The sequence below is a fragment of the Montipora capricornis genome, chromosome 9 (assembly GCF_036669925.1).
Source record: "Montipora capricornis isolate CH-2021 chromosome 9, ASM3666992v2, whole genome shotgun sequence".
NCBI classification, from domain to species: Eukaryota; Metazoa; Cnidaria; class Anthozoa; order Scleractinia; family Acroporidae; genus Montipora; species Montipora capricornis.
In genome coordinates this window covers 17,182,880-17,195,379 of record NC_090891.1, presented here as the reverse complement: position 1 = coordinate 17,195,379, position 12,500 = coordinate 17,182,880, and the positions used below count along the sequence as shown (strand labels likewise).

General features: G+C 39.4%; 1 protein-coding gene across 1 annotated transcript in view; it reads right to left on the bottom strand.

The window, feature by feature from the left end:
* The window catches only part of LOC138015828 (sushi, von Willebrand factor type A, EGF and pentraxin domain-containing protein 1-like), an 82,268-nt gene extending 75,714 nt beyond the window's left edge, over positions 1 to 6,554 (bottom strand). Inside the window, exons 1-4 of the mRNA XM_068862945.1 lie at positions 5,824 to 6,554; positions 4,474 to 4,635; positions 1,364 to 1,522; positions 410 to 589 (exon numbers count right to left, since the gene is read on the bottom strand). Of these exons, the coding sequence (XP_068719046.1) occupies positions 410 to 589; positions 1,364 to 1,522; positions 4,474 to 4,635; positions 5,824 to 6,526 (1,204 nt within the window). The 5' untranslated portion in view covers positions 6,527 to 6,554. The remainder of the gene's footprint in view (positions 1 to 409; positions 590 to 1,363; positions 1,523 to 4,473; positions 4,636 to 5,823) is intronic.
* Between the last annotated feature and the right edge of the window lie 5,946 nt (positions 6,555 to 12,500).

The window sequence follows — 12,500 nt, the reverse complement described above, 5'->3', positions numbered from 1 at the left end:
GTAGCAATTCTTTGTAACTTGCTTAAAGCGCGGGAAATATCGCGTGCAAGTCGCGATTGGTTTTGGTTTTCCCTCTCATTGGTTCATTAACTAGAGCGAAATTTTTCAATAAACCAATCACTAAGCGTAGAAATTGTAAATTGAAAACTGCTCTTAAATTAAAGCTAAATTAGCCGCTGAAAGAAAGATTTGAAACCTGGCGTTTTTAGTATTGGCCCCACGTGAGAGATCTGACGAAGGGTTGAAACTTGAGAAGCAGAAATCACAAACTATGCTCAGAAGCACAAAGAGTGAGAATTTGATTAGCAGCCATAAGAAGTGCGTGGAAGAGACTCGAGGACAACGACAACTTTTCAATTGGCTAAGAAGACTACGACATCATATTCAACCATGCTCTTAACTGACTTACTTTGACACTGCACTAGACTTCCGCTCCAGGTTTTGTCGCTTTGACATGTGCGAGAACTTGTACCCTGCTGAAGAACGTAACCGTCGTTGCACTTGAATTCACAAACATCTTGGTAAGTATTCCCACACGCGGCTCGGAAACCGCCATTGGCTGGGGCGGATAGCACCTCGCATGTAACAGCTGCGAGAGAAAGGAAACAGCTGTGACTGTTTCTGGTTAAATTATGATATCAGAATAAGTTAAATTTAATACATTTAAATCGCGGGACATGAAATAAAATCCAGAAGGATCACCACAGTAATCAACTTGAGTTGAATTGCGAGCAGGCCTGAGAAAATTCAGGCTTGATTTACAGGGTTTCGACATTTTTGTAAAGTAGCGGACATATTTCTGAAAGCACCCGACGTGACATTTTTTTAGTTCCGTGGCGCCTGGCGAGCGCCGAAGACGTAAGAATTAGCCAATATAAAAAAATACCATAATACTCTTTGTTTGTCCCTCCAAGTTTGCATAAGCATTGCTTCCAGTTTCTCTTGGCACCATTGTAAGTGCCAAGGAAAAAAATAAATACTAATACAACACTCAGCTGTTTCCAGTGTTTCAGGAACCTAAGAAGCAGTTTCCCAGGCAAGGCTGGAGTTCACTCAAATTCTCTTTAAAAAGTAAGGAAAAAAATAGAATGATAAAAAATAAAACAAACCCCTCAAATATTGGCATCAAAGAACTGGACATGGAATAGGAAACGACCGGACTTACGTCCGGCCTCAAACGAAAACTTAACCCTGACTGATTTACTTTGATGGAATTCGAACCTACGATTATTGTTCTAGAAAACGGTTTTCTGTTTTCCGAATCTAAAAAGAATCTTGGTTTGAAATACTTCTAAATGAATTCCAGCACTGCAGCTTCCGAAACGAGCTATTACTTAGATAACGAGCGGTTACACTGTATTACCTGAACATGGAATATTTTTTGCTGGATCTCCTTCGTAACCAGTGAAACAGTAGCACTCATTGATCAATGTGCTGCCAACATTAGCTGTAGTCGAATGGGCTGGGCATGGTGTGCAATCTCCAGTGTTGGCATATCTCTTGTAGGTACCTCGAATGCAAGCTGAAGAATAATTTATAATTAGTATCACCTAACTAGTGGACTAATGCAAAACCTGCATTTTAATTGGCTAAGCTACTAGAGAACTATTAGTAATAGTCCTCGAGTAGCGAAAAGCGTGGCGCTTTCTTTTGTTGTATTCCCAAAAAAATATTTCTTGAACTTGCATTTGCTAACTTTATTATTGCCTTTTCTACCCGACTAGTTGGGTGATACTAAAACAATTAGGCCCTTCGCCCTCAAGGTTCACGGGTCAATAGCCCATTCGGCTTCGCCTCATGAGCTATTGACCCGTAGCCCTTGAGAGCTACGGGTCCAATTGTTAAGTATACCGAAGGGCGCTTAACTTGCAAAAAAACCTCACCAGTGCAAGAAAATCCGTGCTCCAAATTCCGTTAGTCCTTCTTCTGTTACGGAGTCTTTGCGCAGTTTTAGAAAAACCGAAATATAGGTCAGCTGTGTGTACATCGATCAAGCAAGAATTTAAAAAGCTTTAGATTTTAGAATAACCGACAAATATGTCAGTTGTGCGTGCGGCGGTCAAGCAAGGAATTAAAAAAAAATCCAGATTTGCGTTTGGGTCAGGCTTCTTTTGTAAGTAATGGCTTTCCCTATTCCCACTTTTTTTATGAACTTAATCTCATACTGTCAATAAAGCATAGATGCAAACTATCGTTAACAGTACAAACAATAAACTGACTTCGAAGCAAACTAAAACAATAGTTTAGAAGGTGATTGAATGAGCTCCAAAACTCGATAATATATGTAACATAATAGGTGAGTTCATATTGTGGCCCAAGTAGGCCTAACATGACGCCTTATCGATCGTACAGAGACATCGTTTCTAAGGTTACAACGCATGGTACTTTAACTTAAGTAAACCCCGTTCACATTCCAAGTAGAGCTCGGGCATAATATACTCAAAGCCTTTTTACCTCCCTAGTACGAACCCAACTGTTTAGGACCACCATTGTTTTAAGTAGCACATTTAGTACATTGTGTATATGACGCGGCACGTTTTTGACACATACAGGCTATAATTTATTAGTATCACCCAACTAGCGGACTAATGCAAATCCTGCATTTTGACTGGCTACGCTACTAGAGGACTATTAGTGATAGTCCTCGAGTAGCGAAAAGCCTGACGCTTTCTTTCGTTTTATTCCCAAATAAATATTTCTTCAACTTGCATTTACTAACTTTGTTACTGCCTTTTCAGTCCGACTAGTTTGGTGATACTAAAACAATTAGACCCTTCGCCCTCAAGGGCCACGGGTCAATAGCCCATTATGGGCTATTGACTCGTAGCCCCTGCGGGCTACGGGTCTAATTGTTAACTAGCATATGTATTTCTCTCTCGCAATAAGTGCAAATAATAACTGATTGTATTACAATATGTTTAAAAAGTACTTAGCCTTTGCACAGTCGCCCGCGCAACTGTCGGAGAAGAGCGTCTGTGATTTACCGTTGACGATCATGTTTAATACCACGTGATTTTTCATGGAATGCGTGGAAAATGATTTGATTGGTTATTACCCCCCGATCATTACACCATTAAAACAAGCATTTTGATTGGCTTTTATTTTTATTTGTCTAAACAAACATCTTCCGTTTACATCAACAACACCGTGAAAGATTTTACGATGAGTCCGTGTGTACTTTGTTGTGCATGGTAAAAAATACGGCTAAAAATCTTTTGGATGGTCAATGAGGTTTTTCTATTAAACTATGAGCGGAATTGTTATCTATCGAGTGTAAAGAGGAAATCGATCGATTGTACCTACATTTGTCGGAATTGTTTGTCAGCACTGAAGAAACAAAGGGCGCTCCTAACAAAACTTCACGAGGTGAATAGCTCGATTCAAAAGATTGTTTGTTCGAAAGAGTCTTCAGCTATCCCCTTACCAGTCAATGTAACCCAACGCCTTGCTGGGACTAGCCTAACCATTGTCAAGAACGAGCTACGAAGTGTGTTTCGCAAAATTATTCCGAAACACGATTACCAAGGGAAATCACAGACGCTCCTCTCCGATTTTTTTTCGGAGAGCGTGCAGCTGTACAGAGGCTAAAAATTACTAAGCTCTGACGTTTTCTTCTAACTCGCATTTGCATTAATGAAGCGATTACGTGATTATATTTAACGAGAATCTATATTGTTTTATTCGAACGGGAGATTGGGTGCGAATGTGAAAAATTGAACGAGTTTGAAACGTGGGACCAATTAGAGAGTGGGTATTTGTTAGATATTTGGTGGTATAGGTAGTTTGCAACCAATCTCTTGAGACAATGCTGCAATGTATAATTGCTGGTGGACGAACAAAATGAGCCGATGAGAGGGATTTTTTCAAACCCCGTTGAAGTCCTGGAATTTTCAGGCTTCTTCACGCAATTGCAAAAATTGCGTTCATAACTGCGAGGATCATAGCTTCAATTGGCAATATTCTCTCTTGTTGCCCGATAATATATCGAGTATGGGAATAAAGGAAAACAATCCCGACCTCCACAGGGAGAAGGGTTGGCGTAGTGGTGAGAGCACTCGCCTTCCACCAATGTTGCCCAGGTTCGATTCCCGGACTAGGTGCCATACGTGGTCTGAGTTTGTTGGTTCTCTTCTCTTCTCCCAGAGGTTTTTCTCCGAGTACTCCAGTTTTCCCCACTCCTCAAAAACCATTATTTGCCATTGCGGTTTGTTACGCTTTCGACGTTAAATAAAGTTACTTTACTTTACATATTTACAATGTATTTTAAAACTTGTTATATGATAACGAGTTTCATTCACAAAAAAGAATGACGATATCTTAAAAAAAAGCAGGAGTGCTAACACCGACATTTGCTTTTCCCGTTGATACCAAGGAAGTTATTGTAAATTGACAACCAATGTTAAATTTTGACAAAGGTTATGCAGGACACAAAAAGAACTGATAGACAAGAAAACAAAAGATAAAAAAACTCACGATGGCAATTGCCTGATGTTCCAGCACCAGAATATCCTTGCTTGCAAACACACTGGTATATGCCGCTTACCGTACCGCAGGCGCAAAATGCGTTGGTATCACAGCCACCAGCCTGCGGGCACTTTCCTGTACTGACATCCATGAAGACGTTATCATGTGCATCTGTGGACAAAAAGAATGAAAAAAAAAAAGCAATAACCAAGGACAAAAATGAATCGTTATGCCGCAGTACTTTTTGCAAATAAGAGACGAAGTTATTTCAGTGCCAATGTCTTGTGCTACTCGTGGAGCGAAATATCATATGCGGATCCGTGAGCACTTTCACGCTTTTCCGAACCAACAATTCTGAAAAAAAGTTAAGATCCTCTCTTACGAGTATACTTGTCACGATAAAATGGTATTTTACGAGAATAGTTTTAAAACACGGTTTAACAAAAAATTGGGAGTGTCACTCCGAAATTCCTGGCAATTGAATGGTTAAATTAATCCAAATTTAACACAGAGACGGCAATTTATGCCAATCGCAAGTACATTTTTGAACACTTTCACGCGTTAAGTTCCATGCCTCAATGAAAATAAGCCATGTGTCACCTCCTTTTCAGTATATATATATATATATATATTTACCTCTCAGTTTCATTTCTTTACATCAAAATGAATTTATCGAAACATCACATAACTCTTTTATCGTAAATCTTGCTTAAGAAATGGGTTACTCTTTGTCCAATACAGGTGAAGAAAATATGTTATAAAGCTGTCGCTGGTATGATTTAGCCGACATGATTCGTGAAACCTTAACTGTAGCTACCGAAAGTCTATAATAAAGCATTGTTAGACTTCTTCAAGAAAATGTTTCTTTTAAATCCTTATTATATTATTTTTGTATCTTCGAGGAAACATTTTCGGGCAATGATCCAAAAACAGTTCCAATTTAATGATTATAATCAGTAGCTAAACTTGTCCAGGAAAACTGGAACGGGACACCAAACGGTTTGTACATGTTCAACCTTGCTCTGCTTTAAATTTACGTGTTTTTATTTTATTTTATGAAAGTACAAACAAAGGCAACTGTTTTGGAGAATTAAGTTGTTAGTTCCGAAAAGTTTATGCCAAGTTGTCAAATTCACAACCTAACATGCCTTTCCGAAAATGCGAGCTGATCCTTTTGATCCAAAATATGAGCACACTTAATTAGGTTTCGTAAACCAAAATGAAGTGATCCAATTTCGTCATGCACTTCAATTGCAAGTTACCGAAAGATTTTTGCTTCAGCATGACTTCTTAAATTTTGATGAACTGGGTGTCTCCGAATTTTTTTTCACGGTGACTTGAAGTCGAATTTGTACTCACCTCCTCTTATGAACAATGCAAGTTCATAAAACTTAGTGAACGTTGAAAATTCCAAGACATGGTCATTGCTACTTGCGAGTGCATCCAACTGCCATTTGCTGTAGCCATCCACTCCAACCATGAACAGGTCTACATTATACGTACTCTTAAGTACGTTTGCGTTGGCTCTTGGATCACCCAAATTCCAGTACCCATCGGTTATCATTATTACTACTGTGTGAACACCGATCCGCTTACGATTGTTATTTATAGCAGTCTGCAGAAGTCTACTGGTGGTTGAAAAGGCTTCTTTCATATTGGTGGCACCGCCACGTCGGTGTTTAACGTTATTCTCGAACCAAGGCTTAAACTCACACTTCTGATGATCGAGCGACAAGGGATCGATATCGATATAGTTTATGTCTGTCTTAACCTGATACCCGAAGGTTATAACTCCTACTCGTGTTGAATAAGGAGCAAGGCTGAATTCGTTTAGCAGACTTTCGACAAATATCTTCTCCGTTCTGAAACCATAGTTGCTGACACTGCCAGATACGTCCATTAAGAAAACCAGATCGGATTTGCTGTTGTTGTACCTTTGCTTAAAATTATTGAGAATCTGTATTTCATTATCTAGCAGGGCGGCTTCTACTGTGGCGCTGCCAACAAGAGCTGCGAAGATCAACACCAGGGCGTCCATAATCTCACCGCTACGAATGAGCATTCGGTCTGAGCGACGAAAGAGAGCAAGGTAAAGCTCTAAAGCGGTGTAGAACCAATGATTACAGTTGGGTAATTAGTTGTTAATTATTCAGTTCCATAGTTTGCACACCTGTAACAGTGTTGACGCCAAGCGAGGTGACAAGTTTATTAATATTTTAGCACTCCTCGGCACAGCTGTCAAACGCAACCTATTTCTCAGGGAGATGATTTCTGTAAAGGTGATTTAACCATTTTTCTCTTGGAAGAAAACGAACTTTGCAAGGAATTTTTGCGTCGAAAGAAGAGAAACACTAAAACTAACAGTGTATGAAAAAGACCTTGTTTAATATCATGACAATTCCAAGCCAACATTACAATCTGCGATGTGACTAATTTTTCGAAAAACTGAAAGCAACTCTTTTCCAAGTTTTCTCCATCTTGTCCTTTTCTTAATATCTAGCCTTAGGATTCTAGATCTAATCTAAGATCTTGAATTTTAAGCTATATATCTCTTACGTTTGCTTCTCTGTGTAAGTTTGTTAAGCTGGTCACCTGTGCAATTAGTAATGAAAATTGAAAACTGATTACCTTTAAATGAGTTACAGCTAATCGGACGATATAGTTGTGATGATCCTTCGCTTCTCGGAATAGTTTCTTAAACAAGTGCGTTAGTTACAATGTTTTACTGTAGGGGATATCTTGTGTTTTTTTACACAACTTAGAACAGAAATTACTGCGAACGATAAAAACATAAGACTTCACTAAACGTTACTGAATTGGATCAGTATAAATTACTCACTCTAAGGAATTATACAATTTCCATAGGTTTCAGTTGTGTTGTATACTATATAAGTATAGCGTAAAGGTTATTTTCCATTTTTTTTCAAAATTTGCTCCATGAGCTACAATGATACAATGATTTGCTATTAGTCTCTCCCCCACGGGGCTTTTCAGGACTAATTTTACAATACTTTTGTGGGGGACTTAAGCCAGACTGCTTGTTACACAGTTTACAGTTCATTTTTATGGAAGTGAAAGATGCCCCCGTCCAGCTTAGGTTAGACCACAACACCGGGGACTACGTCCCCTACTCTTATCGAAGAGTGAGTGGGTTCTTTAACGTCCCACACTATTTAATTTCCAACAAGGGTTATGAGACGGGACCTCCGGTTTACAGTCCTTATCCGAGAAGACTTGAAAGTCTAACCGTTTGCAGATGTAATTACAAAGGCAGCACATTCTCTTCAGTTATTTTAAGACCCTGAGTGTTGGTCCGGCCGGAGTCGAACTCACGACCTTCCACGTGACAGCCCGATGCTCAACCAACTGAGCCACCGGTGCGCTCATTCATCCATACTTTTTTTAATTTTCGTTATTCGAAAATGGCACATTTTCTTGCAATGAGGCTTAATGTAAGGACAATTTTATTTAGTTTTAGTTTTACTAGTCAAGTTGAACCTGCACGCATCAGCCCAATTACGTGTGCATTGCCTAGCCCCAATGCAAGGTAGTTGCCAGCACTTTTTACGGAAGGCGTAACTTTCGATCCTTGAAAGAAAATGAGTTAGGTCTAGGGAATAAAAGTAAAAGGAAAAATTAAAGTCTTAGTGCTTCTACTCTAAGAGTTCACTTTAAGATAAAAAGCTTTCCTCCCACCCCTACTGGCCTCCAAACGCTAGAGTGCCGCTTAAAGGAAGAGAGAATCTTTATTTAAATTCAGAAATAAAATGGAAACTGAAGAAAAGCAGCAAAAAGAAACATGGTGATAATAGCAAGGAGAGGGGCGCTTGAACAATGCCCCTGGGGCTTCGTTTCAACTTAAAACACTTTATTGAGAGGATGCACGAGTCTCATTGGCCCGAGACTATCCAAGCTAGCAAACCTGATATCATACAACTCTCTATTTTGACGGTTTTATCAATTTGATATAGCTAATATCTTAAATAAAAGCTTACCCACCAAACCTAGTTTTGAAATGCAGGCTGGACCACGATGCTGGAGACCATCCGGTGACGTACTGCACTGTTGTGAACAAAGTAGGATCCTTTTTAACGTTTAACGGAGTCAATGGACATTTACGCATTACGGTTTTGTTGCTCCTATATAGAAGGCTAGAAAGTTCCTAACGGTGCTGGAAATGTCTTAATTAAAGCAAAGAAAACAGTTCCTGTTTAGAAGAAAGCTTTTTTTTTTCTCTTGCTTTTCTCGCTGAAATATGTTTTGTATACATATTTTAGGTTTATTTCTTTGTGTTTTGAGAAATGGGATTTACCATCCTTATCCAAGAAGACCAGAACGTTTGTAGCCATTTCAGTGCATGTTTCATTTAATCGGTGGAATTCCTTCGGAGACTCGAGTCAGCCAAGTATTTGCCCCATTAAAGAAATTCAATTCTAATCTGGCATTTACAAATTAAGGAGCTGAATAGCTAAATCTTTCACAACGACTACTTGTCTGTTCTCCAAAAGCAATATGCTGACACGAAGACGTTTATACATGACGCGTCATTTTGGACAACGCCATTCTTCACCAGCCTCACAGGCGGTGCATTTTGTTGTCGCCACGAAAGACGTGTCACACGCCATATTGGAAGAGCTTTGGATAGGTCTAGGCCGGGTGAATCGTTTTGTCACCCGGCCTAGATCTATCCCACGCTCTTCCATTATGGCGTCTGATAGGTGTTTCGTGGCGACAACAACATCTACTGCCTGCAAGAAGGCTACCTGTGACGAGAAATGGCAGATTTGAGGTTCAGTGGAGGATAAATTCAAATTTTCTCTTTAAGAGTCCACACCTGTCTTACTTATTTATTTCGTGGATACTTGGTGTACGTTTAACATGCCAACTGATTGGAATAACCGCAAAACAATATCAGCGAAAAGTTATCCTTTCAGATGATCTCTTATATCCGTTATCCTTCTTACCATAGTTAATCGAGCGACTGGTTATGAAACCCTGCAAACTTCAAACAAAGAAACTTGCCGTGTTTCAAAAAACCATATCCATATTCTATTCAAGTTTATGTCTCTAAGGAAAGAAAGCATTTTTTACAAACAAAGTTGTAAGTTATCCCGCTACTACCACCCTCATCAAAGTCGAGTTCGATCGGTCTCGGCTAAATGGTGTTGGCTATCAATAAATGACACCATAGATATGCACAAATAGTGTGTTACCGTCTGTTATTTATTTATTTATTCCATTTTCACTGCATTAGAGAAAACAATTCATACTACATACTAAATACTACATGCTAAAAGAGAGAAAAAAGAAAACGTTCTGCAGTGGGGAAGGACAAGAAGGGAACATACGAACCATTCGAGCTAGTCCATCCAAAAAACTACAACAGACATTTAATTAAAGAAGAAGAAGTGAAAAAAAAAATGTCTTAAATGTGAAAAGTAGAATTGCTAATATGTCATATCCTAGATTATTCTAGTCAGAAAATAATTGTTGCATCAATCACTGTTAGTTTTGAAACGCTCCCTGATTTTAAGACATTTTCTAGTAACAATCAATAGCTTTGGTTTCAGTAGAACGTGCTCAAATGTATTACGCATCGGTTAGGAATTTGCAGTTTCATGCTTACTCAAAGCTAAATTCGTGTAGGAAATGAAGCAACACTTCTAAGATGTAGTTTACACGTTTCAAGTAACGCCCTAGGCATAATCACGTATGCGCGCGTATAAAAAGCGACTCGTAACAACCGTAATCGTTAGTTATTCCGCAACCGCTACGATCAGAGGATCAATCGGCTATAGGCTACCATTTGACTATTATTGAGTTATACTCTCTGCTGTCGTCTGTGCGAGTCGTCACCAAAGTAAGTTCCTTATCCTTTACTTTCATTGTTATTACTGCCAGCGACTAGTTTTCAATGTTCAAGTGTTGTCACGCTACGAAACCAATTGTCTGATCTTTACCAAATTATTGTTATCGTGATCAAGATACGTTCGATGCTAGTAGTTTTAGTTCTGTTATTTCTACTATTCCGGTACTTTGGATGAAATGTTCTCAGCATTCTTTTTATGCTACGAGTTGTTAGTTATGTCTATTAGTCTTTCTGAAACCGCCCTTTTTTGTCGGCCGGTTAAATACCGATTATTATGTCTGTTATATGCCTATGTAGCTAACGCTTTATCTTAGCTGTGTTGTATTTAATTATCGTTTTCAGTTCGAACCTACACTACACTACACTACATTATACTACCTTGTTCTACTCATTTGTGCCGCATCTACGAACTTTACTACCATCAAGTTTACTTCATCAGTTATTTTGGGAACTGTTTTGTTACCGTAATTCACCTCCTGTCATCACCGTCTTCACTAGATGGTCTCGAGAAACTGGAACTGTGATTAAACGTGATTTTAATCATTCTGCAAACTGAGTTCGAATTGTCTATCGCCTCGCATATCGCCACCCCTGTAATTGTTAAGTTTCTGAGTATGACGCAACCTTAGGATCTTGGCATTTACAATCACTACATCCAAGTGACATGGGGGCGGTCAGGGTCGAAGCTTTTCTTTTTATAGAACTCATTACATTGTTTTTTGAAATAATTAGAGGTCCTAAGTTTATCAGGCAGGTTTTTCCATAAATATGGTAATATATTGAAAAAAGTTCCTTTGAATAATTCGGTTCTGACCTTGTTAATCTTTAATTTATTACTAGAATATGACCTTAATCTTTTGTCTGAGCAAAAGTCAAAATATCTTCCAACTGAATAGTTATAGTAACCACACTTCAGTTTATAAAATGTTGTTATGTCCTCAACTTCTCTTCGGTACACAAATGCTGAAGGCGTTCATTGTAAGTTAAATTGGGTAGGAGAAGCCGCGTAGCACGTCGGTGGACACCCTCAATAAGCTTTATTAAGGAGACGGACTTTGGACTCCAAATTTCGGAGGCATACTCCAAATGGGAACGCACAAGGGCCATGTAGAGAGATCTAAATGTTGGCAGATACTGAGCGCTCCTACTGCTGAGTGTACGACGGATAAAACCTAACATCGTATTAGCTTTGCTCACCTGGGCGTAGGTGTGCTCGTTGAAACGAGCATCACAACTGATAAGAACACCAAGGTCACGCTGAGCCTCCACTCTCTTAAGTGCCTTGCCTCTCATATTGTAATCATAAATTATTGGATTACGCTTCCTCGTTATCGTGCAAAGCGAGCATTTATCCATGTTAAAAGCTATCTTCCAAACATCACTCCATTCAACCAGGTTATCAATATCACCTTGAAACAGCACACAGTCACTGGCAGATCTAATAGTGCGGAAGCATTTGGCATCGTCGGCAAACAAAGCCAATGTGCTACACTGAGACAGAGCACAAGGCATATCATTGATGAATATCACAAGCAGAGCAGGACAAAGCAGGGAGCCTTGCGGGACTCCCGAGGTGACTGGTAACCACTGAGAGTTTCTGCCATCGATTACCACACGCTGAATCCTGTTATCCAGATAACTTGTGAACCACTGCAGAAGAGGGCCCTTAATTCCAATTTGATCTAGCTTGCTGATTAAGTGGGGGTGCGAGACTGAGTCAAATGCCTTGGAGAAATCTAAAAAAGCGACGTCAGTTTGAACACCCTGGTCAATAGACAATATTCGTACTCTCGGTATTGGACTGGAGCTACCTTGCAATGGAGGCTAATGCGGGGGAACATATTAGAAAGTATTTGCATTTGAAAAGATTCCCCCGCATTAGCCTCCATTGAAAGCTAGTTCCTGTCCAATACCGAGAATACGAATATGGTCTATTGCGCTTGTTATCCGATGCGCTGTGTCCAAAAGCTGGGTGATAGTTGAGCGTCCCTTAACAAACCCATGCTGCAGTGGATAGATATTACGAGCGATGAAAAAATAGAAATGAGCGAAAACACAACGTTTAGCAATCTTGGAAACAAGACTTAATAAAGAAATGATCTGTAGTTGATAACCTCCTCTTTGTTACCCTTTTTAAAAACAGGAACTATGTTTGCGCACTTCCAAT